The sequence below is a fragment of the Saccostrea echinata genome, unplaced genomic scaffold (genome assembly GCF_033153115.1).
Source record: "Saccostrea echinata isolate AGI-Se365-2 ecotype Australia unplaced genomic scaffold, CSIRO_AGI_Sech_v1 ptg000001l, whole genome shotgun sequence".
NCBI classification, from domain to species: domain Eukaryota; kingdom Metazoa; phylum Mollusca; class Bivalvia; order Ostreida; family Ostreidae; genus Saccostrea; species Saccostrea echinata.
Genome location: NW_026889750.1, coordinates 17,446,306 through 17,472,417, shown reverse-complemented (window position 1 = coordinate 17,472,417; position 26,112 = coordinate 17,446,306). Strand labels below are relative to the sequence as shown.

Sequence of the window (26,112 nt, the reverse complement as noted above, 5' to 3'; positions counted from 1 at the left end):
CTGCATACGGTGTTTATATCTCTCAGTTAGTTCGATACGCTAGAGCATGCTCTACGTATGAATAATTTGTAAAACGAGGTAGGTTATTGACAAACAAGTTGATGAAACAAGAATATCAGCAGTTTCGTTTAAAGTCATCATTTCGTAAATTCTGTGGTCGATACAATGACCTTGTCAGCAAATACAATTTACCATTAAGTCAAATACTGACTGACGTTTTTCATACTAATTGTTAGACCATTATTTACACACTGAATTGTCGATGGATTTTCGCGTTATTTTCCGATCATGACAAGGAGCACACGGCGGGCGTGACCGGTCGGCAGGGGATACTCACTCCTCCATGGCACCTGATCCGACCACTGATGTTTAGAGGTCAGTGTTTGCTCTGCTCCTCTTTTGTAATGTTAAATGGACTTTTAAGCTCGAATACTGTTCGTTATCTCCGCATATTTCATTGAGTTATCATCATATATAAAGCGATATAAAGAATATTAGATTGAATACCCTAGTAAATCAAAGTTTTCATAGTGATCACTAAAGTGTTTCAAAGTTTTCATATTTATCACTATAGTATCATAGTGATCATTATAGTGATAAGTTTTCATAGTTATCACCGTAGTAAATCAAAGTATCAAGGTTATCACTTATAGTTAACTATAGTTTTCATAGTGTCAGAGTTATCATTATGGTTAACTATAGTAAACTATAGTTTACTATAATATTTTTTTCTAAGGGTATAGCTCAATCCTGGAAAAATACAATTTAAAAGCAATACAACTCAAGAGCAGAGCAAACACGGACTGTGCCATTAAAAAGTAAGCATCCCCTGTCAATTTGTCACATCCGCCTTGAGCCCTTTGCCTTCATCGTTCTTAGACAAATCAGTTTGCAAATAATGGCCTAACAATTTGTATTACGTCAGTAAGCCCAACTACAGACTGTATTTGCAAAAATGGTCATTGTAAAGAGCATAAAATTTGCCAAATGCTGACTTTAAATGAGATTATTGATACCCTTATGACATCAACTAATTTCTCAATAGCTGCCTCGGTTAAGAAATTGATTGTACACAGAGTATGTTATTGCGTATCGAATAAACTGGGAAACATAAACAACATATGCAGGTGATATTGGTATTTTGTTACATAAATAAGGAAAAATTTCGACAAAAATTTGAAGTTATCATGTTCAGTATAAAGGTTTGTTGTTAGTTTGCCATTAATGTTTTTAATTTCGAGCTCATGAATGAAGATAAATATTGTTAACTGATAATTCATATTCATAAGATTAAAAAAAGCAGGTCGGCTCGTAAAGGGGTGCAATGATTACCTCTGCATTGGAAACCCCACAGATGTTGGAAGTCAGAATTCCAAAGACTGGATAGGTTTTGTCAATGAGAAAGTCCTGTATCTTTAAATATTAAATTCAGAATACTTTTTATGTAGAATCATAAAGATTTTATACGTCTGTGATCTTGTTCCTTTTTATTGAAGAAGCAGTTGTCTATGAATTCAAATAGACCGGTAAATAACCTATAGAAGTGTTTTTACCAAACAATAAATTTCAATAATCAATGATTACATCGAAAATAATGATATACAGGTTATGATAAATTCTGATTACAATTTGAATATTGATTTGTCCTTATAACGATAATTACAGCTAATGTATTTGATTACTAAAATAAACTTTCTTCTTCTTTTTTTTTTAAGTCTGAACATCGTAAATAATAAACACAATGCATAAGAATCTTTGTGAAATTATTTTGCAGTTCAGTCTAATATTACAGTTATAGTAAAAGAACTTTAAAGTATGTTTTCTTCAACTTTTTAAAAAAATTATTTTTTAAGGTTAAAAAAGTATGATTTCTTTAAAACTGAAATAAGAAATAAAAATAAATACAGAAAATGTTGTGTAAATAGGTATAATTTAAGCAGTTGTTAAGTTTCTTAAAACAATCTCACTTCGAATTGACTGCACATTGAATTGCTCGTGTCAGATTTTATACATGGCCAGTATGAAATGCACAGAGACAATTGTTTATTCATTGTGCAGTAGTTTAAGAAAAGAAATATAACACATTCATTAAAATACTATTCTGAATGTTTGGGCTAATGATAAGTAAACTTTGTTTTTTGACACTTGAAATGAAATGATTTCTTAGAAAATTTTTCTTTCTAGGATATAATTGAAACAAAAGTAACCGATAAGTTTTTCGTAATTTTATTTTTGATTTTTTTGTACAACAATTAATTTTTAAGAAGTATTGTCCATGATATTTCAAATTAAAAAAATTATTAAACCTACATTTACCTAACCAAAACATAGAAAATGTTGCTGTCCTGAGATTAACAAAGAAAATGAGATGAGATAGCTGCTACGCCATTTTGTTTTTCATGGGAAAAAAGAACATCTATGTTTTGAAATCTTCCCCTCTTTTCTTTTAAATTTTAAGCTCTTTTTATTTCCAAGTTCACCGCGGGTCATCGTACGTAGAATATTTCCCAGTCTTTTCTATGGCAAGCCGAGATCAAATTGAGCGATAAAGTAATCTCATCATAGAAATGTATCACGACGTAATTTTACATCACTCTGAGAAACACGTGGATATTTTTAAGTAGGAATTGTAAAAATGGAAGCGATTGGCTGACTCGTTTAATTTTCATGTCACGAAGAACTGGAAACTAACCCCTGACACCAACAACTGATAACTCCGAAGAAATTAACTGTTGCCTGTTTCTTGAACAGGAGAGCAGCTTTTCATAAGCCTGTGTCGCAGGCATAAGCATTGCCCATATAACCACATTATTATGTATATTCCTTTTTGATGCATTAGACAGTAAAATTTTGCAAAATGAAATCGTACATATGTGTGCGATGGGGAGCGCTTATGTTAATTTCATGGATGGTCAGTGCAGCTGAAATTGATTATGCCAGAAACGGTGAGTATTTCTTCTCACTTTATAATCTGACACTAGTAATATGTTAAATCATTAAAAGTTATATAGCTGAGAGGAAATGCTCAACGTGAAAAAAAAAACATACAAGCATTTTTTTTGTAACATCATATTTATATTGGTATCGATGTTTTATGCAATATATATTCTTTTACTGATGTGAGAGACTGCAAATTTAAAAAAAAAAATGAATGTTGTGATCCGAGTTCCCAAGAGCATGCAAAATCTGCAATAATAGATCTTTCAAAATCGTCTTTGCGCTAAATAAACAGTTTTGGATCATATTTAAGTAAAGAAACAAAAGAATAAATGAATATAAATAAATATTGCAGAATAAGAATTTCGGGTTTTCATTTCTACAGCATAATATTTTTATATATTGCTTAAAAGTATCTTTTGCATATATTATATAGAGTATTCCATCTTAAAATTTATGCATCGTTATGCAATATGATCTCTAATTTACGTATGTTGGTACATTTGAAAAATAGAATAAGAGACGGTGCTAAAACGGCATTGAAAACGGTTATTTTATGTATTTTTTCCTCCACATTTTATACCCATTATTACGTCACTTGTTGGCTTTGTTACAACCTTTAGATAATTAAAAGTTTTAAAGTATTGTGAACAAAAAATAACTGTTGAGCATAAGTTAAAATTGCTTATAGCTGAACGGTCGACTCTGCAACACCAGAGGCGCCGCGCACTAAATGAGTTTTACACCCCCCCCCCCCTTTTGTTATTTTTTGCTGACGTAAACAAAAAATACAGAGACTGTAACCGTTTATCCTATCTGATCTTAATGATAAGAAATAAAAGGAATACAAGTATTGAGAACTGATTTTCTGCTTCTTTGATCAAAACAAAGAATCTTTAAGCAGATTTTCATTACGGTGATCATTGTTTGCCTGTATGATAACAAAAACTTGGAGAGTAGTTTGACACGCCATCTTGAAAGATGTGTGTATCCTGTATGAAATAATACAAAAACACAGATAAAGGAATGAAAATACATTTAGCTATTTTAAAACTTTTTTTTCCAAAAAATATGTACAGTACAATTAAGTTGTACCATACACTTTGAATTCAAAATACTCAAAAATTACAGAAAAAAACATGTCTTTTGAAGGAATACCAGAAGGTTGTACCTACCGTGGACAATTCTTTGCGATTGGAGATACATTTATTCCTGACCCCATGATTGCTCCATGCGTAGAACACATCTGTGTTAAAGGAAATGATGGACCTGTTCAACGATTTCACCAAAATATTACCTGCCAGGATATCCAATGTCCCCTAGGACAACATCCAATTCTAGAAATGGGAAAATGTTGTCCAGAGAGGTGTGAAGGTAAGAAAAAAGTTATGGTCAACAGGTATACAACATGTTTATTTCATTTGTTAGCAAATATTTTTTCTTTTGCAAATAAAGGAGGTGCAATGTGAATTTAATCTTACATTTTCTGATATCTATTTGATGTTCATCTGTTATTGTAAAACAAGAAAACGATTTCAAAAGAAATATATCACTAGATCAAGTGTTTGTATGCTACATAATATGAAATCATTATTTGAAATGCACTATCTCTGCCTGTTACAAAATCGTTTCATCTGGACATACAAATGTAACTCTTCAACCCTAGACTGGAATAGATTCAAGCTGTAGTGTGTTGTACCCTTCCTAAAGGTGCCATAATCCAAACCAAAGATCATATCTCAAAAGTCAGGTCTGGCAGACAGTAAAATTTTTTCCTGGCCATTACTCTTATAAACTTTTTATTAGATTGAGTTTAGTCTTAAGAATTCTGTTTCATTTGATAAAAAAATATGTCACGATTTTGACTTTGGTCATGACTTATACTGGTTAAATAAATGGACAATAGGATAGTGAAATGATGTCCAGGATATGTCATTGGTATATATTCAAACTTGAACACGTTGTTTCTGATGTACATGTACATAGATTTGTCATGCAGGACCTGATTAGACTGAAGGTCATAACATTAGAGTCAAGGTCACTGTGGGTATATTTTGGATAGTAAAACTGTTACGGGCCAGTGCAAACCTTTGAGACGTCAGTTGAAAGGAATTTTAATGTGTAATTGTCCCAAAAAATTAAGTTTTTGTATGCGTTTCAGTCATAAAACATTTGAAATTTGTACAACAAAGCAAAAACTTAAAAGACTGGGGGAAAAAATTGAAGCACATTCGAATCGTAGCATGTTGATTTTAGTCAATTCATGATTTTGAACCAAAACACAAAATCGTCCTAAGTCGAAATTGTGATTTTGGTTGGATCGACCGATGTCAGCAGACTTTAATTGCTCTATTATTATACCCTTCGCTTGAATAGCGGGGTGGTATAATGATGGAGTGTCCGACCTTCCGTACGTCCTCCAATATATGCCTTTCCGTACGTCCGTATCACTTTGGGGTATACCATTTCTTATCCGCAACTCCTCCTATACCACTGAATAAATTTAATCAGACTTTCACAAAATCTTTATTACATCGTGCCATTGTGCATCTCCTATGTTATTTTTCGAACGGTTAGATATCTTGGATTTGAATTTCCCAAAGCAAAACTTGGAAACTGCCATCTTTCTTTTACACGGTGTAGCCATTTCTTATCTCTTATCCGCAACTCATCCAATCCCATTGAAAAAATAATTGAAACTTTCACAGAATTTTTATTACATTAATCCATCGTGCACCTCTTATTTTTGTTTTGATCGGACAAATATTTTGGGTTTGCCAGCAAAACCTGGACACTGTCATTCTTTTTATAATATTTGGGATACCCATCTCTTATCCGAAACTCTTCCTATCACAAGATGAAACACTTCCTTTAAGTTTGGCTTAATGGTGGCTTATAGGTCCTTAATGATGGTTTAATGGTTGTCTTTAAGTCACCATTAAGCACCTTTAAGCTACATTTAAGTAATAAATACACCACCATTAAGTAACCATTAAGCCATCTCAAAGTCCTTAATGGATGCTTAAAGGTAGCTTAATGGTGGCTTATAGGTGCTTAGTGGTAGCTTCTAGACAATCATTAAGTCACCATTAAGCCACCATTAAGCCAGACTTATAGGTGCTTAATGTCCAAACTCCATTAAGCTACCATTAAACCACCTTTAAGCCACCATTAAGTCACCATTACGCAGTCGATAAAACTGCTTTTACGGGTTAAATATAATTTTTATAATGATTTCTTCACAAAAATTATAAATGTCGAGTTTATACATTTGTTAATTCAGCGAAAATAATGTAAAAGAAAGAAAATTGAAAAAAAAATAAATGAAAAAAAAGCATTCCCAACAGGATTCGATCCCACGACCTTCTGCTTGGAGGGCGAACGCTTTAACTACTGAGCTATCGAAGCTGTTGAAATTGGTATGAAATATTAAACCTTTATTTTTAACAAAACTTGTTTGGAATGGTTACAGGTACCGTACATGTTTTTTTTTCTGATGTTTATATTTATTAATCAATAATACGAATAATTATATTTATATATATGTATATATTTTAAAAAAGAATTTTTTGAAATTTTTTGATAAAGTTTTATATTACGTTAATATTTCTTAACCGTGGACCGGAGTTCGGTGTGATGGTGTGAAACAACTTTTTGATTTTAAGTAACTGAATTCCTCGTTCTGTTATTCGCCGATTTATAAGCATGAAAAGATTGAAATTCCACAGATATAACAAAATTTTGTTATTAAAAAGGAATATATCATCGAAAGAGAACGATTGGGAAAAAAAACAGATTATAGCTCTTATAAATATGCTGCGGATATTTACGATTTTGACAATCTTTGCGTAACAATTAAGTTATAAAATATTTTTGTAACATATCTTCAGCTTTAATTCTTTTTATATCATTATGGGTATCAAAATAATTGTCTTTTTGTGTATAATCATAATTTCTAATTTGTTATATGCTTGCGTAAATTTTAAGTTTTGTTAAAAATAGATCATCAAAATCGATCACTGTACGTTCCCGTGTATAGTTTCCTGTTAATTGACCGGGGACTGGTGGGGACACCTAATTAAGGTCTATTGTCTAACTTGTCGATATACTGTACACTGATTATTTTACCCCGCTTCTCAATGTGTATAAATCTGGTCGGATACCCTGTTTAATCTGATCGGCTGTTCTTCTGTAAATTGATTTTGAAATAACAATCATTGAAGACCGACTATATTTTGAACAATTCTTACTTCTGCATTATTTTAAATAAATTCTTACTTCTGCAGTATTTTAAATAAATTCTTACTTCTGCAGTATTTTAAAAGAAAGGAAAAAATAATGGCACTTAACCACGAATTAATTCAAATTATTCATGAATTAATTCAAAGGTTGGCACTATAATCTATACCTATATATTTTTTTTATATTTTAAACTTTTCTCTACCCAAAGAAAAATTAAGAGACAGAGATATTCCAGAAGAAAATGACTCTAATTACATTTCCTATGAATTCGGCAGTGGAACGTGGCTCTCCAAACACGAAAGAAAAATATGTGATTTTTTTAAAAAAATTAATATATATTATGTATTTATGGATAAAAATAATTTTAAAACAAGTATTCAAACAAACTGATTTTAGGGAGCGAAAATTTTAAGGCATTTGATGAAGCTGTTCCCAGTTCCCGAGTTTATACGCATTGACAAAGATGTTAGAAATAGCGAGATAAAAATTATGAATTGAATAAGTATTTGCGGAAATGATACTGAAACAACTTCAAACTTAACAAGTTAGTTTAAAGACTTGATACTGGATGCATTAAGGTGGTTTAATTAAGTTTGGACATTAAGTCACCATTAAGCTGCAGCTTAAAGGTGGCTTAATGGTAGCTTAATGAAGTTTGGACATTAAGCACCTAGAAGCTGCAGCTTAATGGTGGCTTAATGGTGGCTTAAAGGAATTAACTTCTATAAGCCACCATTAAGCTACCATTAAGCCACCATTAAGCGATTGCTTAAAGATGGTCTTTCGTCCTGTGTATACCACTGAATAAACTTTAATCAGACTTGTACAGGATTTGTTTTACATAGTGCCATTGTACACCTCTTTTTATGTTTGGATCGAACAGATATTTGGGGGTTTCCCATTGCAAAACATAGACTTTGCCATTATACTCATATGGAAGTGGGGTATTATTTTGTGAGCTGTGTGCCCACAGTAACTCTTGTATCTTAAAATAACTTTCCCCCCAAAAAATTAATATTTTATTATCTTTCAATTTTTACTGTGGCAAAGTAATATTTATTGTAAGATTCTAAAACTATGTTATTTCGAAGTAATTTTCATTTCAACATTTTTATTATGTTTGTAATTTAACTTCATACTGCATTTAAATTTATCATGATCGACCATGTGATTACTTACAAGATTACAATATACATGTATAGTATATACACTGTACTAAATCACTCAATCTGTTTGAATGGTGTTCAATTTTTGGAAGCACAAAGATTACAGTTATTATTTTTCGCTGACAATGTCACGCGTTGTTTCAAACAAATAAACTACGTAAATTACAATTTAGAAAATATTAATGTTGTGGTCATTGAACATTAGAAATAATTAAACAAAATTATAAATACAACTTGTTTAAATTTTACAGTGATACCTCTGGTCCAGGGAGAAGCTGCAAAGGTAAAAAAAAATTATTTTTCTTTTAAACAGCAGTACTACTCTTGTTATATTCAGATTTGAAATCTATAAAGAAAGACAATCTGGAAAAATCGTGTTCTGAAAACGAAATAAATCATTTTATTAATTTTTTTTATCGTGTAGATAATAACGATTTGCGTTATCTTTTTATACACTTGATCTGAATATATTCGTTTTTATGTAGTTCAAGCAACAGGAAATGTTGGTGGTCGCCGATAAAAGTGGACTTGGTGCTATGGTGGGAAAAGATGCACTAGTAGTTTCCGACGAAAAAGCCGGCGGTGCCGTTACGGGTCCCTTTGCCACCTATAATGGGGTAGGAAATGCTTTTGAGAAGTGTTTCAAAGCCAACATAAAGGCAGACGGTTTGAAATCGGTCTTGCGATTTCATGTTGAAAACAATTTTAACTGTTTTGTTTCAAGTTTCCTCATTTCAAAAATTCTACAGATTTTTTTCCACTCGTTAAATTTTTAAAGTTGGTTTTTCTTGTCAAAGAACAACATATTTTTCTATGTTTCTCTTTTGGCTTCACCATGGACACTAAAATACATTCAGAAGTATAGAAGCATCATACTAGCCATACAAATAGAATATGAACATTATGATAAAATAAGTAAAGCGTAGTATCATGCTTAGAGACGATCAAAATTCAATGTAAGAGAAGCTTTCTCAAAAATTAATTGTAGCGTAGTTCCTCGTCAGATCAATGTGAAAGAAGCATTTATTTATTTCTTAACTAACTATAAGTCAGTCACATTTACAAAGTAAAAAAACACAAGATACCATAATATAGAGCTTCACTTAGTGGATAGTTAAGTTTTTTTTAGTTATATCAATATACCTTATAATAGATTTAGTACAAACAGACTAAGTGTTTAGTTAGAAATAATACACACAAAAAAAAAATTGCACGGGATTTCACGTAAAACAAATCAAATCGTGTTTATATTTACAGATGGGGATGCCTGGACCACGAGGGCCCCAAGGCCCACCTGGACAACCTGTAAGCCTTTTAACAAATAAAATATGTTTAAATAATTACATGTCTTTTCATGTTATATCTTTACATGTCCGAGAGTATATAAACTTTGTAAAATGTGTTTAATTTGAACTATTAAGGGAATTCCTGGATTTCCCGGCCCACGTGGAGATGTTGGAGAACCTGGACCGAGCGGTCCCCCAGGACCAAGGGGATTCCCTGGACCACCAGGGCAAACTGGAAACGATGTAAGTTAAAAAAACAGCTCCAGTGTGGAACATGACTTTGATAAGGGATAATGTTTTTGATATAGACAAAATAATTTCGGATATAAAACAAATTTCGGATATAAAATAAATATGATATTAATTGAAATCGGATTTAAAACAAATATTGGATATTAATTGTGGTTTCAAGACACTCGTACTATTGCGCGTGTTCACTATCACCATAAGTTATAAACTTTTATAATACTGAACTTCTTTTTTTTTTAAATCTTGATAGGGTGATGAAGGACTTCCGGGAGAACAGGGTCCTATGGGACCTATCGGAGAACCAGTAAGTTGCTTCTGGAAAAATATCCATATCTATATCATGTGAGTTTAATTATTTGACGGATCGGTTGCTATACCTTTGTGCCTTTGTAAATTTTTACCCTATTTTTAGGGCACACCAGGAAACCCAGGAATGCCAGGCATGCCGGGAATGAAAGGTCATAGGGTCAGTATAGATTTTATTATGTTAATTTTTAATATTAGAGAGAAAGGATGAGAGTTGTGTTAAAATTGTCTGTATGATTAATTTTTGTTGTAGGGAATGCCTGGAAGATCTGGCGCACCAGGAGAGATTGGTAAAACTGGAGATAAGGTGAGAATCGAAGCTTTCAATTGTATCCAGTTGTCTAAACGTGGAAGTCATGTTTCTCATGAATTTCATGCAGATTTTAAAGAACTTTTAAGTTGTTTTTAGACTTCAGTTGACACGAAATAAATTCGTTTAGAATTTGAGAATTTTGAAAAAAGAAATATACATGTAATACCATATCATGTCTGCATAATTTTATTTCTCCTGAGAATAGAACTTTTATCTCAGGGCGAAACTTTGATGTGGATTTGGATGTATGAATGATTTATTCTTTTGAAAAAACAACTTGTATCAGAATCAAACCTTTGCTCTCTCTATGATTAAATACATGTATTATGCTTTTCTGTATTTTGCTTCTATGATTATATTATCATTTTTCTGCCTTTCTTAGGGACCAGTAGGACCCGTGGGACCAACTGGAGCTATTGGAGTGATGGGTCCTCCGGGTCAGCCCGGAGAGCGGGGCCGTGATGGACCAGAAGGAACACCGGTATGTGCACTGAAGTTCCTCCTTTAGCCAATTACTTTGCAATTTATTCAAATGAAATTGAAACTAAAAAGGATATTATTATTATTATTATTATTAACTGTAAAAGGATAATATTATAAAAGAAGTTTTTTTTAATTTATGAAACAACCAAATTATCACATTTTTCCACGATTATACATTATGAAAATTACTGTCGACAAAAATATATTTCAAAAAATAGTTTTTTAAGCTTTCAGTTGAGCTTCATTCTAAATTTAAAAGTTAATAAAGCACTGTTGACCATAAAATGTATATTGTGTTGAACTTGAAAGTTAAAGATCCCTTCTGATATGCTTATGAGTTTGTTTCTAATACATTTATTTTTAATTATTGACTGATGCGTTCGTAATTCTACAGGGTCTTCGAGGATTGGATGGCAACCCAGGTGAACAAGGTCCACCAGGATCAATCGGAGCGCCGGGTAGTCCTGGATTCCCAGGCAGCATGGGAGCAAAGGTCAGTGTTAAATAAAGAAATACTAAAAACCCCAGTTAGTTATCTACTAAATCAGAGTCTGTAAATATCTTTTTTAATATTTGTATATTGGATTTGAAAACGATAGAGATTGTAAATAGCAGTCATTCTTGTTATTTAGGGTGATTCTGGTCAACCTGGACAAAGAGGAGAATTAGGAATGACAGGACCCCCAGGAGTAAACGGACGTCAGGGACCCCCAGGAGAACCAGGTCGCCCAGGTGCACCAGGCAAAGATGGTGAAACTGGACCCAAAGGAGATATTGTAAATGGATCAAATTTAACTAAACATTATTGTAATTTCCTTTAATCACAAGTAGACAAATTTAGATAAATTTATTTGAATATATTTATTTAGGGTATGCAAGGTGCACCAGGGTCACAAGGATTCCCAGGACCCCAGGGCGCACCGGGTCAAGCTGGAGACCCAGGGGTGGCGGGAGAAAGAGGAGATCCTGTAAGTAGTTACATGTATTTTTAAGTGTCGATGTTTATTGTTAATTTACCAGAAGAAGACATTATTTATCTTGATGGTTTTCAACCCAGGGACAAGATGGCAGTGTAGGTCGCCAGGGAGACCCGGGAGAGAAGGGGAACACTGGAGCACCCGGAGAACAAGGTTTACCAGGATTGGCAGGACAAGAAGGCAAAAGGGTAATGTATATTATACTTTGTTGAATATTTGAATACTTTGATACCGATTGACTTTCGGAGGTATTGCCATTTGATGTTTTTGACATAAATGTAACCTATCTCATAAGTGTTAATATGAATCTTTCTGTACAGGGACCACCTGGACCCCCCGGAGCACAGGGACCAGTTGGGTTATCAGGAGAGAGAGTAAGTGTCAATTTTTATTTTCATGAAAAGTATACTAGTAGTTATCTTCAGAATGGTATATTGTACAATATCAGTATCAGTTAAGATCTTTGATAAACAAAATTGGAAAACAATTCTACCTAGTGAAGAAGTTTAATGGTCACTATATTTTGTGTCCAGGTAATTTTTGTAATAAATGAACCATTAATGAAGAAGTAAATTTTTTATTCTCATTACAGTGTAATTATTTTTGTAAGAATATATTTTTCTGAAGTATATGTCATTGGCTTTTGTTTAAATTTTTACCGACATTCTCTGATTCGGTATTTTTATTATTTACTTAACACATTCATTCTTTTCATTTTGTCGCTTTTACATTTAGGGTTCACCAGGACCCGCAGGATTGCCAGGCCCACAGGGTTCCCCAGGGGCACCTGGAAGACCAGGAGAGAGAGGATCGACTGGAGAACCGGGAATTGGTGGAGATCCGGTATATTAAAGTTATCATTCGAACCAAAAAAAAATATTTGGAATAGAAGTGCGGGAATTTATAATAATTTGCCTTATAATGTACGCTAGCTGATATCTCTTCTCATGTTTTATTAGGGATTGACAGGTACCCCGGGACACCAAGGCCCTCCAGGACCGCGGGTAGGTTTATATCTTCAGCCTAATTTAAAGAAATACAGTGTAATGAATTCTATTTAGTATAAGAAATTTAATCCATAGTTTGTAGTCTCGGGAATGAATAATTCTTACTAAGAAAAAATTCTAGCAGAAATATTTGTATTTCATCTTTTAGAAACATGGACGAACGTTATTCATTTTCTGCAATGGATAAGTTACTGAGGATCGAAATGATTATATTTACCGATTTAATGTGTAATATTCCATCACTTCCTTTCGTGCGGCATAATATAGTTCTACTGTATCAGATGTATGCTTTTTCTGTGTCTCTGTTAATGTTCTTGTCCTTCTTGATTCTGTTTTTATGTGTGTATTATCTTTTTTAATTTTCTGTTTTGTTTATCTGTAAATAAAAGTTCAACTATCTGTGAAGAAATCTATGTGATACGTAATATCTACTTTTATAAAATTTTCCTTAGGGCAGACCTGGGAAAACTGGTGAAACAGGCGAACAGGGAGTTCGAGGTCAACCGGTAAGTTTTAAGAATTTTACTAGAGTATTGATAATTTTTTTTTTTTTTTTTTTTTTTTTGCTAACTTCAAATCATTTTAAGATTTAAAATATGTAAGAAAGTTGCTAATGTTTGATTTTTGGTATTTCGTTGATAGGGATTGAGTGGAAATGATGGGAAAAATGGAGAACCTGGTCCCCCTGGACCCCCAGGCAACCCTGGATTACCAGGACCCCCGGGGATTGTTGGAGAATCCGTAAGAATATAGTTTTCTCTGTATTTCTTATAAAGGTTCATGTTCTTTAAGGGTCGGTACTATATTAGTTAATTAATTAACTTAATTTTAGTAATTTTTTGAAGGGTTAAATATCAAATTAATCTGATTTGGTCAATTATTAGAAGAAAACCATAATTAACTTAGCAGTTTGTCAACCGTTATAATCTGTAAGACTAGAAATTACATTAATCATAAAATACGTGTTCCATGTTACAAATATTGATTAATATAATTTGGATGAATTCATGCAAATTTGTATATGTAAAAGGGTCTTCCTGGAAGAGATGGTGAAACAGGTGGCCCAGGTAGACAAGGACCCAGAGGAATAAGAGGACCTGCAGGACCCCCCGGACCCGAGGGACCAGCTGGAATTCAGGTTTTTTCTTCTTGCTAGGATTTATGTTATATTTCAAAGTTCAATATTGACTTTGTTTACGATGTGGTTCATTCTATTCCGTAATTTTACTTTTATCATTTTCGAAAGTTGAAATCGAAAAAAAATTATCATACTTGTCAAATATAGGGTCGTAAAAGTTATGGAGAAGCTACAAATAAAAGGTATATCTGATGATGTAAATATGTATTTGCAAAACAAGTCTTCATGTATGGTACAGTGGAAAAATAATACAAAACATTAACACGATAGGGAGCACAAGGAGAGAGAGGAGACCCCGGGGAGCCAGGAGACCCAGGATTCAATGTGAGTTTAAGTCTGAGTATCATCAATTTTTTTCATTTTTATCTTTTTTGTTACACAACAAATATTTGGATTTTTCCCTTTTTCAACACTAGGGTCCACCAGGAGCAGCAGGTGCCCCTGGTGAGAACGGAAAGACTGGAGACACAGGAGCCACAGGACCTAGCGGGGAACCAGGAGTTCCTGGAGAAAGAGTGGGTCATGAGTTTTGAATTCATCATAACCTTAGCTGTAACTTATAAAAGACTTTTAAGTACTGGTGCAATTTTTTCTATGATAAAAGTATTAGAATATTTTTTCTTAAATTGCATCATTGTTGTTTAGGGGGAACCCGGTCTTCCAGGCGAAGCAGGACCAAGAGGATCTCGAGGTGCCACAGGGGAACGCGGACCCTCGGGACCGGCAGGAGAGTCCGGGCCACCGGTAAATCATGCCCCACTGATATTGCTTTATTGCATTTATTCCGTGACCATTAATTGTTCTTTCAGATATTGAGAAAAATATGGTATTATTTCAGGGACCTCCAGGATCTATGGGAGAAAGAGGAGACAGCGGACCTCCTGGTATTGTGGTTAGTTTGATTTTCATTAAAGCTATTTTGATTGTCACATATTTTTTCCTGAATTCATTTGCTAGTACAAAACTTTAATAGCTTGCTTGGTTCAAAGAAAAAAATAAAATATTTGATATAATATGAAAATATTTCAAACATTGTTAGGGTTTGCCAGGTGAATCTGGAGCTCCAGGGCCAAGAGGAACACGTGGTAACCGGGTGAGTTATTTATAACATACTTTAATTCAACAATAACTTAAAGTTCTAATGACTTTTAGAAAGTATTTACAATTAGTAAACGTTTATTTTTTTAAAGTACATAGTGAATGTGTACATGTACTGACAGAGGCATTACCTATGAAAATTTTTAATAATGATTTGTTGTAAATCCTGTCTTTCATTTTCAGGGTCCTAGAGGTCCATCTGGACTTGATGGTGTTACTGGTGAGATTGGTTTGCCAGGAGACAAAGGTGAACCAGGCCCCCCAGGTCCTCCAAGTACTGCTCTGCCACCACGCGGTCCCCCCGGAGAACCAGGTCCTGCTGGAGAAATTGGTGCACCTGGAGAAACTGGACCTATGGGCTATCCCGGAAATCCAGGCGGTGTTGGAGAGAGAGGCACCCAGGTATATCCGATCTTTAACAGACAAATTGCACACTTTCCATTCATAAAGAAAAATATTTCACTATTTATATACTGGTATCTAAATCTTAATTTATTTATCATTTATTTTGACTTAATTGAGGTTGAATAGTCAATGATTAAGGAAACTTAATAATATAACAATAGCTGATGCTTGTCACAAAGAATCACATCAGACCAATTTTTAATTGCTCTTGTCAAAACATGTGTTATATGTATCTGTTAGATATTAAAGGACAACATTTTAAGCATGAAATTCAAATACATATCTTTTGTGTATTCTTTTTAAATTTTCTACATGAGGCTTGTATATTTGGAAAGTTCTGTCTTAAATGTATATTTGACTTATTCCTTTTTAATTACTGAGTATTTCTCCTTTTTTATTTGGTAGGGTAATCCCGGCCCCCCTGGAGCGGCGGGAGAAGCAGGAGTTCCTGGTCCTAGGGTGAGTCTTTGTTGTACAGTGTCACTCTTGCGTAATCTTTTGAAATTTTCCTGTTTCTTCCCTGGAATTGCTGAACCAAGTGTAACCATTATTGATATAATAATGGTTTATATATAATGGTTTAAGAAGTGATCGTACTCAGAGCATCTTGCGTACCTTATCAGTTGGGAGATATAAACACCATATGCAGGTGATAGTGCCCCCTCCAGCTTGGATTTCAATTTAGTAAGCACTGAGAACTCAACCAAAAGAAAATTGCGAAACATCGATTAAGAGTTTAGGGCCTGAAATGGGGCTGAATTGATCATATATTGAAAATGTATTACTTCTTTGAATCTTTTAATTCCTTTTGAGACCAAGTAGGCAGTTTGTTTGCACAATTATAATTTAGTTATAGTATCTGTATCAAAATTATGATATTCATGAAATATAGAGATAACGAACAGTAATCAAGCTTAAAACTTCATTGAAACAATACAAATAGAAAGGAGAGCAAACACGGACCTCTAAAAGCATCAGAGGCGGGATCAGGTGCCAAGGAGGATTAAGAATGCCCTGTCGACCGGTCACACACGTCGTGTGCTCCTTATCATGATCGGGCAATATGTCTGGACAGAAAGTACAGATCAAAAGGGAAGAGTAGCAATAACACTGAAAATTACACAAAATTATACACATATTTTTAATTATATGTAAATGGAATCAGGAAGGTACAGAACATGGGAATCAATATGTCTTACTGGGTACATGACTTATCGAGAAACCTAGGAGGTCTCTCAACAGGTCAAAGATTTGAGGTTATTTTAACAAAGTTGCAGTCAACAGAAGGAAAAGTATACCAATCCTTGTGATGTAATTTTAAAATTCAATAGTCGATAAAAAAAGAAAAAAGAAAAGAAAAGAAAAATTTTTGGAGGGGGTGCATGGGGTGGGGTGGGGGGCTAAAATTGTTAAAGAATTATACGATGGGCTTGTATACTAGTATATGACTTTTTTTTCCTTAGAGAAAATGTAGAAATATTAATGATAATTATTTGAGTATGATGGCTCTAGAGCCGCCTTTGTTTATGCTTATTCGTTGTATATATCTTTAGGGAGATCCTGGCCCACGTGGATTTCAGGGAGAGCAAGGAATACCCGGTGAAAATGTAAGTGTGATTTTTAATGGTCGAATGATCTCAGATAGACAAGATACCTTATTTAAATACAATTCCTTAAAGAGTAATTAGTTCTGAGATTTTCTTGGAAAGAAAAAAAAGTTTCTGTGGATTTGTATCTTATATTGTATATCTCTTGCTGATAAATAGAAAATGATCAGTCGTACAGTGCTGTTCGAAAAAAAAGTATTTTTAAATAAAAAATGAGGAAACATGTTTTTGGTTAGAATAATCTTTTAATTGATTACACAGGGTAGACCAGGAGAGGCCGGTAGTAAGGGAGGGGTTGGAGAAGCTGGACCACAGGGACCACCAGGGACACCAGGCTCACCTGGTCGAGCCGGAATACAGGGCTTGCCAGGCGAGTCTGGACCCTTAGGAGCCCCAGGAAGTCCAGGAAAGCAGGGAGACAGGGTAAAAGCATATTGAATACACAATAAGCACAATGTAATCAAAGATTCATAAAATCCCTGTATGAACTTGGACACATTTCTTTATTTTTTGCCTTACGTTCCCTTATTGGCCCAACATGATAATAGTGAATAAATTAACATTCAAACTGAGCATCTTAAGGGCCTTGATTAAAAGATCTTATGTATCAACAGAATTCTGGATTATGTTAACATTAGCTTTTCTGATTTTGTAAATATAGCTTTCTGCTACAAAAATTGGAAGAAGTTAGTTGTTTAAGATGTTTGAAACACACTTTGAGACGTTTGCAACTTTTCAAAAAGTAATAGTGTAATTTAATGTAAATATATGATTTTTGATAAAACCTAACCAAATACCACAGGGGGATCGAGGTGAGGTTGGAGCCCCCGGACCTGTGGGAAGACAAGGTGACAATGGCGCTGATGGACGCGACGGTGCACAAGGAGAAAGAGGAAATTCTGGACTTCAAGTAAGTTAATCTATAAAGGATTCCCCTTTATATTCAGGGTCATGTATACAGCTGAAAATTAATAGAAATTAAAATCATTAAACTTAATCTCTGAATTCACTTTACATTCCTAGCGTAATCTCTGAATTCATTTTACATTCTATTTCTAAGCATAATCTCTGAACTTACTTTACATTCCTAACGTAATCTCAGTAAACAGTTATAAAAGGAGAGGGTGTGCATAGGCTTTGCCTGTTGCCCAATCCTTATTGAATTACTCAATAAAATATGTTTAAAGTAAGTAATTTCAGTATACAATTTAAATCCAATTAAGTAGAAAAACTACAATACGTTTCATTATCGGGTTCATACTTCAGGGACCACAAGGGCCACCAGGACCTTCTGGACCTCAGGGTGAACGAGGCGTGCCAGGTTATCCTGGTGCCCAAGGAGAAATGGGACCCCAAGGGGAGCAAGGACCTGTAGTATGTATAAATGCATTGTGTCTTTGTCAGAATTCAAGACTTTTCCAGCAGTTTCTAGTAAACATATGTCATTGGTTGCTGTAATTTTTTGGATTTTTTTTACCTATAATTTAAATGCAAGATCATTTTTTGTCCTATAGAATTTGTTTATTAAGCTTTGGAAGAAAATTTAATATAGTTAGGATATTTTTATAGTGGTTTATTCATAATTGTCTAAACAAATTCGTATAGCCAGCTGTACAGTATGTAAAGGACTGTAGAAAACATTTTTGTTGTAAGGAATGGAGGACACTGAATGAACATTTGATTTATAAATTATGTATTGTCAATGTTTTGTTAGGGAGCAGTCGGGGAACCAGGTAAAAATGGATTAGATGGATTAACAGGACCAGTTGGTTCTCCAGGACCAATCGGAAACCCGGGTTACCAGGGACCACCAGGCGAAAATGTATGTTAGATTTTAGGGGCATGTACTGTAAATATATCTATATAACTTATCTGATAATTAAAAAAAATATTCTGTGAAACTGTTTAGGTATTGATTTCAAACGATCATATCCCCAAAGATTATTTTATCTTTTTTTCGGAAAATATTCTGTTATTCATAATATTTAAATATTTTAAATGCCTTCATCATTTTCTTGGTTTTTAAACTAAAAGAAAGCAGTAATCCAGTTTTCTGCATTTTTTTTTTCATTACAAATTTCGATCGTTATTTTAACTGTAAAATTATAACATTTAACAAGAGGTTAAGTGCAGGATATTCTTCCAAGCATTTTGTACGTTAAAATAACATTTTCAAAAGCTGGATCAAAACAATTTAAAATACAGATATTGTTACTTTGTTTATAGAAAATAGGCTATTTCTGACATCATGAGAAAAGGTTATTTAATGAGAATATTCTAAGGGGAGGCTGAGGGGAAAAATCTTTTTTCTCACTAGTAAATATGTCGTTTCTCTCATAAGGATAAACACATCAGAAGGGACGGAATAGTTGAGCAAAATTTACATTTTTCTTTCCATCCTTCCATTATAAAGAAAAACTGTTTTGCTTTATTTTACTGAAGGGCCCATCTGGAGCAAATGGATTACCAGGTGCACCTGGAGCTCCCGGAGAAAAGGGACCCCGCGGTCCATTAGGTCAAGCCGGCCTTCCAGGACCACCAGGTCCACAGGTGAAGATTATACTTACCATATAGAAATAAAGTGAGCATGAGCTGTGATAACGTATATATTGAAAATATTTTCATCATTATAATAAAAATTATACATTCAGGGACCACAAGGACCAACAGGAGAGTCTGGCCCACAGGGAGAGCGAGGAGAAAGGGTTAGCTATTGCAACTTTCATTTCATTTTGTTCACGGTCTTCATTATTTAAGTTCCTGGTTTTTTTTATTCTTGCAAAAGTCTATATCAGAGGTAAACTGCAGCTTTCAAAGGGCAACTTTTAGCTCATCATATTTACTGACAATTGAAAACATGATGATAATTTTAAAAAAAAATAGCTTCCATATGCATTATAATATTTAATGTTGATGTTTTTTCAGGGAGAAGTTGGAGAGGCCGGAATCCCAGGACCACCCGGTCAATCTGGCCCTGCTGTAAGTCAAAATTCATTTAATATTTACTGCTACAGAAAGATTTATAAAAAAAAAATTATTAAGCTTAAAAAGGTTGATAATAAATTTGAAAATAACTATTATGGAAAACGATATGATTTTTATACGTTGATAAACTAGGAATTAGATGAACTATAATTTTAAAGAAAACTGACATAATAAAAATACTAATATTAAAGGGACCAATGGGACCTCAAGGAGAAAAGGGAAACACTGGTGGAGTTGGAGCAAAGGTAAATTATCAGTAATTATATGAACATGGATCTGATAGTTAATAGAGTGTTTAATTATGGTTGATTTGGATATATTTTCTTTCAGGGTGACAAAGGCTGGCCAGGTCTCCCTGGTGGACAAGGAATGCCCGGACCTCAGGTATGGCATAAACTCTGGATTTTTTAATGTTTTTATCTTTCTATGATGATACTAGTATTCAAGTTTCACATGTATGATTCTTATTATTACATTTCTGTTATTTTAACACAGGGCAATAGCGGAGATATCGGACAACCTGGTCCCCCAGGACCACCAGGGCCGCTGGTATTGTAAACTTTGACATTGGCATATTAACTTTGGTGTCCCTAGAACACTATTTCTTTTTTCCTCGTGTAAAAAAAATCTTGTTAGATGTTTTGGTGTAAATTTACATTGAGAATCAAATGTATACTCACCATTATTCTCGACAGGGAGAGACTGGACAACGTGGATCACCAGGTCGTGACGGGGACCCAGGTCCTATTGGCCCTCCTGGAGCACCTGTAAGTAAACAGAAATATTGTAGTATAAAAAATAACCACCTGCAATAAATAGGCTAAACCTACAAATACTCTTTCTATTATAGAATCTAGCATGTGATCACTAGAGATTGCATTGAAAATACTTTTCAAATGTAACAAATAAAAATGTGTTAAATTATTCTGAATAGTGACATTAACAAATCAAAATGTGTTAAAATTATTCTGAATAGTGACATTACAAATGAAATAACGTTTCTCTCTGGGAAATATTCCATTTCTGAGCTTGGAAATTAGAGCCTGTTGCAAAATATTATGCTCTATGATGTGAAACCTAGATTAATTTTGTGATTATTGCTAATTAGGTCAATATGTCGAATTCAAATAATCAAAGATTCAGATTTAAAAAAAGAAGAAGATTGAAGCAGAAGTACAAGTACATATAATCTTCACTTTAATTTTTTAGGGACCTCGTGGACCTGAAGGAGACGATGGACCAATCGTAAGTTTTCAAAATTCAGCAGGATACTCCAAAACACAACGACTTATACAATCCTGGACAAATAAGCAACAGACAAATTAACAAAACTCACCATTTTCCCTATTTTCAAAACAAACAAAAAAAATGACTGGCGATAATTTTGATTTGATATGGAATTCGAAAATATTTTTTATAAGATTAATTAAACGATTACCAATATTTATGTCAATTTCAGGGTGCACAAGGGCCACCTGGACCCCCAGGCAGACCAGGACCTCCCGTAAGTTTTGCATTTTATGATTGATTTTGTTGATTCAATCAATTAAAATATTTTCATGTATATTCATTTTGTATGCAAATCATTTTAAGGGATATGCCCCAGTTTTCCCAGGCAACGTCAATTACAATCAAGTGAAAGGACCCGATCCTTACGTGAGTATGATAAAACTGGTACTTTTTGTCACAGTAGTCAAGTCAAATAAAATATATTTTTGATATTTTATTGAACCAAGACTAATATATTTTTTTTCTTCTTTGTTTCTAGTACAATGATGATCCAAACGCAATGGTAAGTTTACGTGACAAGATATATGTGTGCGTCTATTATTAATTTTTGGAAGATTTACAGATCTTACTCATGTAATATGGAGATAACGAATAGTATTTAAGCTCAAAGTCCATTAAAACAATACAAATCGCGAGCATCAAAATTAAATCAGAGGGACCTCCAAAAACAGAGGTGGGATCAGGTGCCATGGAGGAGTGAGCATTCCCGATTATGGTGCGGCTATAATTTTCATTTTGTTGCACGATGCTAAGCTACATGAAAATAAAGTTTTTCTCATTTCATGAATTGTATACCACGTTCAGATTATGAGACACTTTCATTCAAGTCCAAAAGAAATTTTGCTTAAAATTATTGAATTTTCTTGAACGTCACTTTGATATTACATTATAAAAGTAAATTTACCATATTTGGCTTGCCTGTTAGATGAGAGATAAAAATTACCTTATCCATTTTTTTATCAGAAAAAAAGGTTATTTAAAACAGCCTTAAACGTAAAAAGAAAAACAAAATTTCCATAATTAGTCGAATTTTATCGTCAGTGACCTGCTTTCTTATTATCTAGAGTGACGATGCCTACGTAGACTTAAATACTCTAGGGGAAGCAATCAATCGTGTCAGGAGACCTATTGGAACCAGAAAAGCGCCAGGACAACATTGTCAACATATCAAACTGAAAAATCCTGACTTTACCAATGGTAAATTTGATCTCTCTTGCTTTAATATATCATTATACTAAAAAAACAACAGAAAAATACAATCAAATATCAATTATATCCCAAAAATTGAAAATAAACTGTAAAAATTAATATTTTCAAAAAATCTACAATAAACTTAAAAACAATTTCATATATTTTGTCGAGATTCCATACTTATCACTCCTTTAAAATGAAATATTTTTTGAAGCTATTTTCTCCTGGGTATAAGATTTTAAAATTTTACTTCGGGATTTTCTTGAACTACATATACAAACATGTATTTTTCCCCCAAATAAGATCTTACTATAAAAATAAATCAAATTGAATGATTTTATTATAACCAACATTTGAATCAAAGAAATAACTTTTTTGCAGGACAGAACAAATTTAACACTATTAATCTTTAATATTCATATATGATTGCATTTTTAAGGGGATTATTATATCGACCCGAATGATCGCAATGTGCCAGCAGATCCAATCCTAGTAAGATGTAACATGACATCCGGTGAAACTTGCATACAAGCAAAGGGAAATAGCGTAAGTAAATTCAGTACTTTAAAAACTGTATATAACACATCTGATAAAAAAAAGACAATAGATTTTCATGTTTATCATTTAGATTACCTGATACTGAGATCAAAGGATCTTTATTTATAGAAAATTTGCAGTCCCCGACTGTTTGTTTGGTCGACTTTTTCAAAGATTTTCTTGTCAATCAGTTGTGAATATTATACTAATGGCATAACGATTCATCAGACGTTTTAAAGAAGAAAAATGAAGCTTACTCGAGGACGGGTCATATCGATTTCTAAAAAGAAATTAATGTAGGAATTCTATTCTAAAATGATGTTTCAGCACAAATTTATTCCTTACCATTATAATTAGAAATAATTGAAAAATATGCTTAAAAGTGTCGACGATAGCCTGAATTTAACAATTTGAAAAAAAAGTTTTATTTCCATATAGCATGGCTCTGAACGAGTCTCACAATTTGACGTCATTTTGCCACGTGACTTTCAAGTTGTGGCTTAAATTACGCATGATAAAATTCCAATTCTATTGGGGAGAGGAGGGGGCAAGAGATTAAAAAAAATACAATGCAATATGGATCAAAAGATGTCAGTAGATCTGTGTGTTTTTTATATTCATTTAATTCTTTTCTTGCTTAATTTAATTGATCCCAACTGTAGAAAATGATGTGCATATTTCGTCTGACTTCAGGAAAACCAGCAGCGATGGACCAAACAATCAGGGCGACCAATTTGGTTTGGAGAGGAAATTACTGGAGATGATGAGGTATGTATTGTTCATGTATATAATAAATTTTTTGTTATTCCCGACGGTTTCTTTAGAAAAATGGTATTTATTCATTGTGACACTAATCAAAGGTGTTTGTGTGGGCTTTTTTTTTTTTACGAAAAACGTTGCTGCAGGAAAGCAAGGAGATAAAAAAAAAATCTAAAAGACATGGACTCATTGCAAAAACAACTGACATCTTTAACGAACCGTTAAAAGATATCCATATTTTTTTCAGTTTAACTACAAAGTACCTTCTAAGCATTTGGGATGGTTACAAATGAGAAGTAGCACTGCCAAACAGAAAATCAGCATTTTCTGCAAAAATGTGGATCCTAAAGACACTAAATTCCGCTTGTTTGACGGCAGTGCAATAAGTTCCTCTCTTCTCCGTCCACAACACAGAACAACAATAACAGTAGAGAACGATTGTTCTGTAAGTCATTTAGGAAGTATACTTATATCTTGTTTTTGATCGTATAAAAATTTTTCTGAACTATTTTTATAGAAATGATCTTTTAAAACTAATCCCACAAAGTTTTTTTTTCCACAATAATGTAAAGACTGAATATGAGATATTTAGTTCACAGTTGTATTTGGGAAACGCAACTTCAACACTTGCGTGCTCTGTATAATAATCCTTTAATTTTTTTTTCTTTTGGATTAAAAAAATCATATTCAAAGGGCACAGAAAATAATTTATAAAAGTATATATAATGAAAAAAAAAAATAAGCAAAGAAACAATAGTTTTTCAAAGGTCATTTTATTTTTACAAATGTCTTTTTAAATAATATATTGAAGATACAAGCATAAAATATTTTCATATATTTATAGGGTAAAGTCAATACTTGGTCTAAAGCTGTTTTCACGATCTCAACAAAGAGGGCTGATTTATTGCCAATATTAGACATACAGCTTGCTGACGTAGGCAATGAAGGCCAAGAATTTGGTATTAAAGTAGAAGAAGTATGTTTCCATGACGATGGATATATAGGAACCAATTAAAATTAATTTTCTTGAAATCATGGCACTTTTGAAATCATGGCAATACATGAAATTATGGCAATATACACCATCTGAAACCGGCAAACAAATCGTGGGATTACCTGAAATCATGGCAACTGGCGAGGAAATCATGGCATTACCTGAAATCATGGCAACTGGCAAATAAATCATGGCATTACCTGAGATCATGGCAACATAACCATCATTGAACTGGTAATTAAATCAGGACAAATTGAAATCATGGCAAAATATATCGTATAACAGGCAATTCCAAACACGAACTTATTTGTAGCATACAACATGTGGCAAAGGGCAGGTGTATATCTGTGACAACAAAGCTTTTGTGATTTTTGTAAAGTCTAAAATTTAAAACAGATTGTGACATGTTCATGGCAACTTTTCATGACAACTTCTGTGGATTCGTTTACAATTTTAATTCCAAGCTAATCGTGTTATATACATTTGTGTTATGTGTGTGTTTTGATTTTCGCTCATATGACAACGTGATCATTCCGAAGAAGTGGGTGAAAGGACAATATTGTACATCTGTGATTTTTGTATGTTTGTTTTATTTATGTTCTTTTGTGAATAGTCATTTAAGATGCTTTCATTAAAAGTGTTTCATCTAGGTCCCCCTACCTCTAAAGTATGGAAAGAAAACCGAACATCCCATTTTGTGACGACTGTGCGTAAATGATTACAATTAAAATTTGTTTAAACATAAAGTGAATAAATCGGATAATTATATTTGAGAGATGTTTATTGCATGTAACATGCTTGTTTTCTTCTCTGATTTCGGTGACTAAAATGTTAGTATTTTTGTTACCGCCTCCCGCCATCTTGATAAGCTCTCCAAACAGATTTAAATTAAATTCTTCAAAAAAGAACATACAGAGCTTTCAAATTTCAAAACTTGCATACAGCAATTACACTTCAGATACTATGCATCACTTGAAAAAAAAACACACCCTGAAATACAATATCAAATTACTGTTCCCAGGGCAAACCAAATTTAAAGTAATAGCGATATCAACTGTCTCTTAATGTAATTAATTTTCCGCGATTAATTTATTTTTGAATAGAGAAATATTTGGAAATTCAACACCAAGAGGAAAGATAGC

At 33.3% G+C, this 26,112-nt stretch overlaps 1 protein-coding gene across 1 annotated transcript; it reads left to right on the top strand.

The window, feature by feature from the left end:
• Positions 1-2,707: 2,707 nt before the first annotated feature.
• Positions 2,708-25,738, top strand: LOC133186165 (collagen alpha-1(I) chain-like). Its single transcript, XM_061321433.1, has 48 exons — positions 2,708-2,945; positions 4,090-4,311; positions 8,597-8,628; positions 8,831-8,962; positions 9,603-9,650; positions 9,767-9,874; positions 10,131-10,184; positions 10,293-10,346; positions 10,440-10,493; positions 10,882-10,980; positions 11,377-11,475; positions 11,615-11,758; positions 11,852-11,950; positions 12,040-12,147; positions 12,280-12,333; positions 12,695-12,802; positions 12,919-12,963; positions 13,419-13,472; positions 13,609-13,707; positions 13,997-14,104; positions 14,375-14,428; positions 14,521-14,619; positions 14,750-14,848; positions 14,943-14,996; positions 15,144-15,197; positions 15,386-15,604; positions 16,013-16,066; positions 17,161-17,214; positions 17,476-17,637; positions 18,017-18,124; positions 18,481-18,588; positions 18,929-19,036; positions 19,657-19,764; positions 19,866-19,919; positions 20,140-20,193; positions 20,391-20,444; positions 20,530-20,583; positions 20,695-20,748; positions 20,895-20,966; positions 21,409-21,444; positions 21,659-21,703; positions 21,793-21,855; positions 21,968-21,991; positions 22,554-22,686; positions 23,120-23,226; positions 23,911-23,985; positions 24,224-24,421; positions 24,821-25,738. Exons 1-48 carry the CDS (start codon positions 2,858-2,860, stop codon positions 24,989-24,991), a joined length of 4,284 nt encoding a protein of 1,427 aa, XP_061177417.1. The 5' UTR covers positions 2,708-2,857; the 3' UTR covers positions 24,992-25,738.
• The last annotated feature ends 374 nt before the right edge of the window (positions 25,739-26,112 follow it).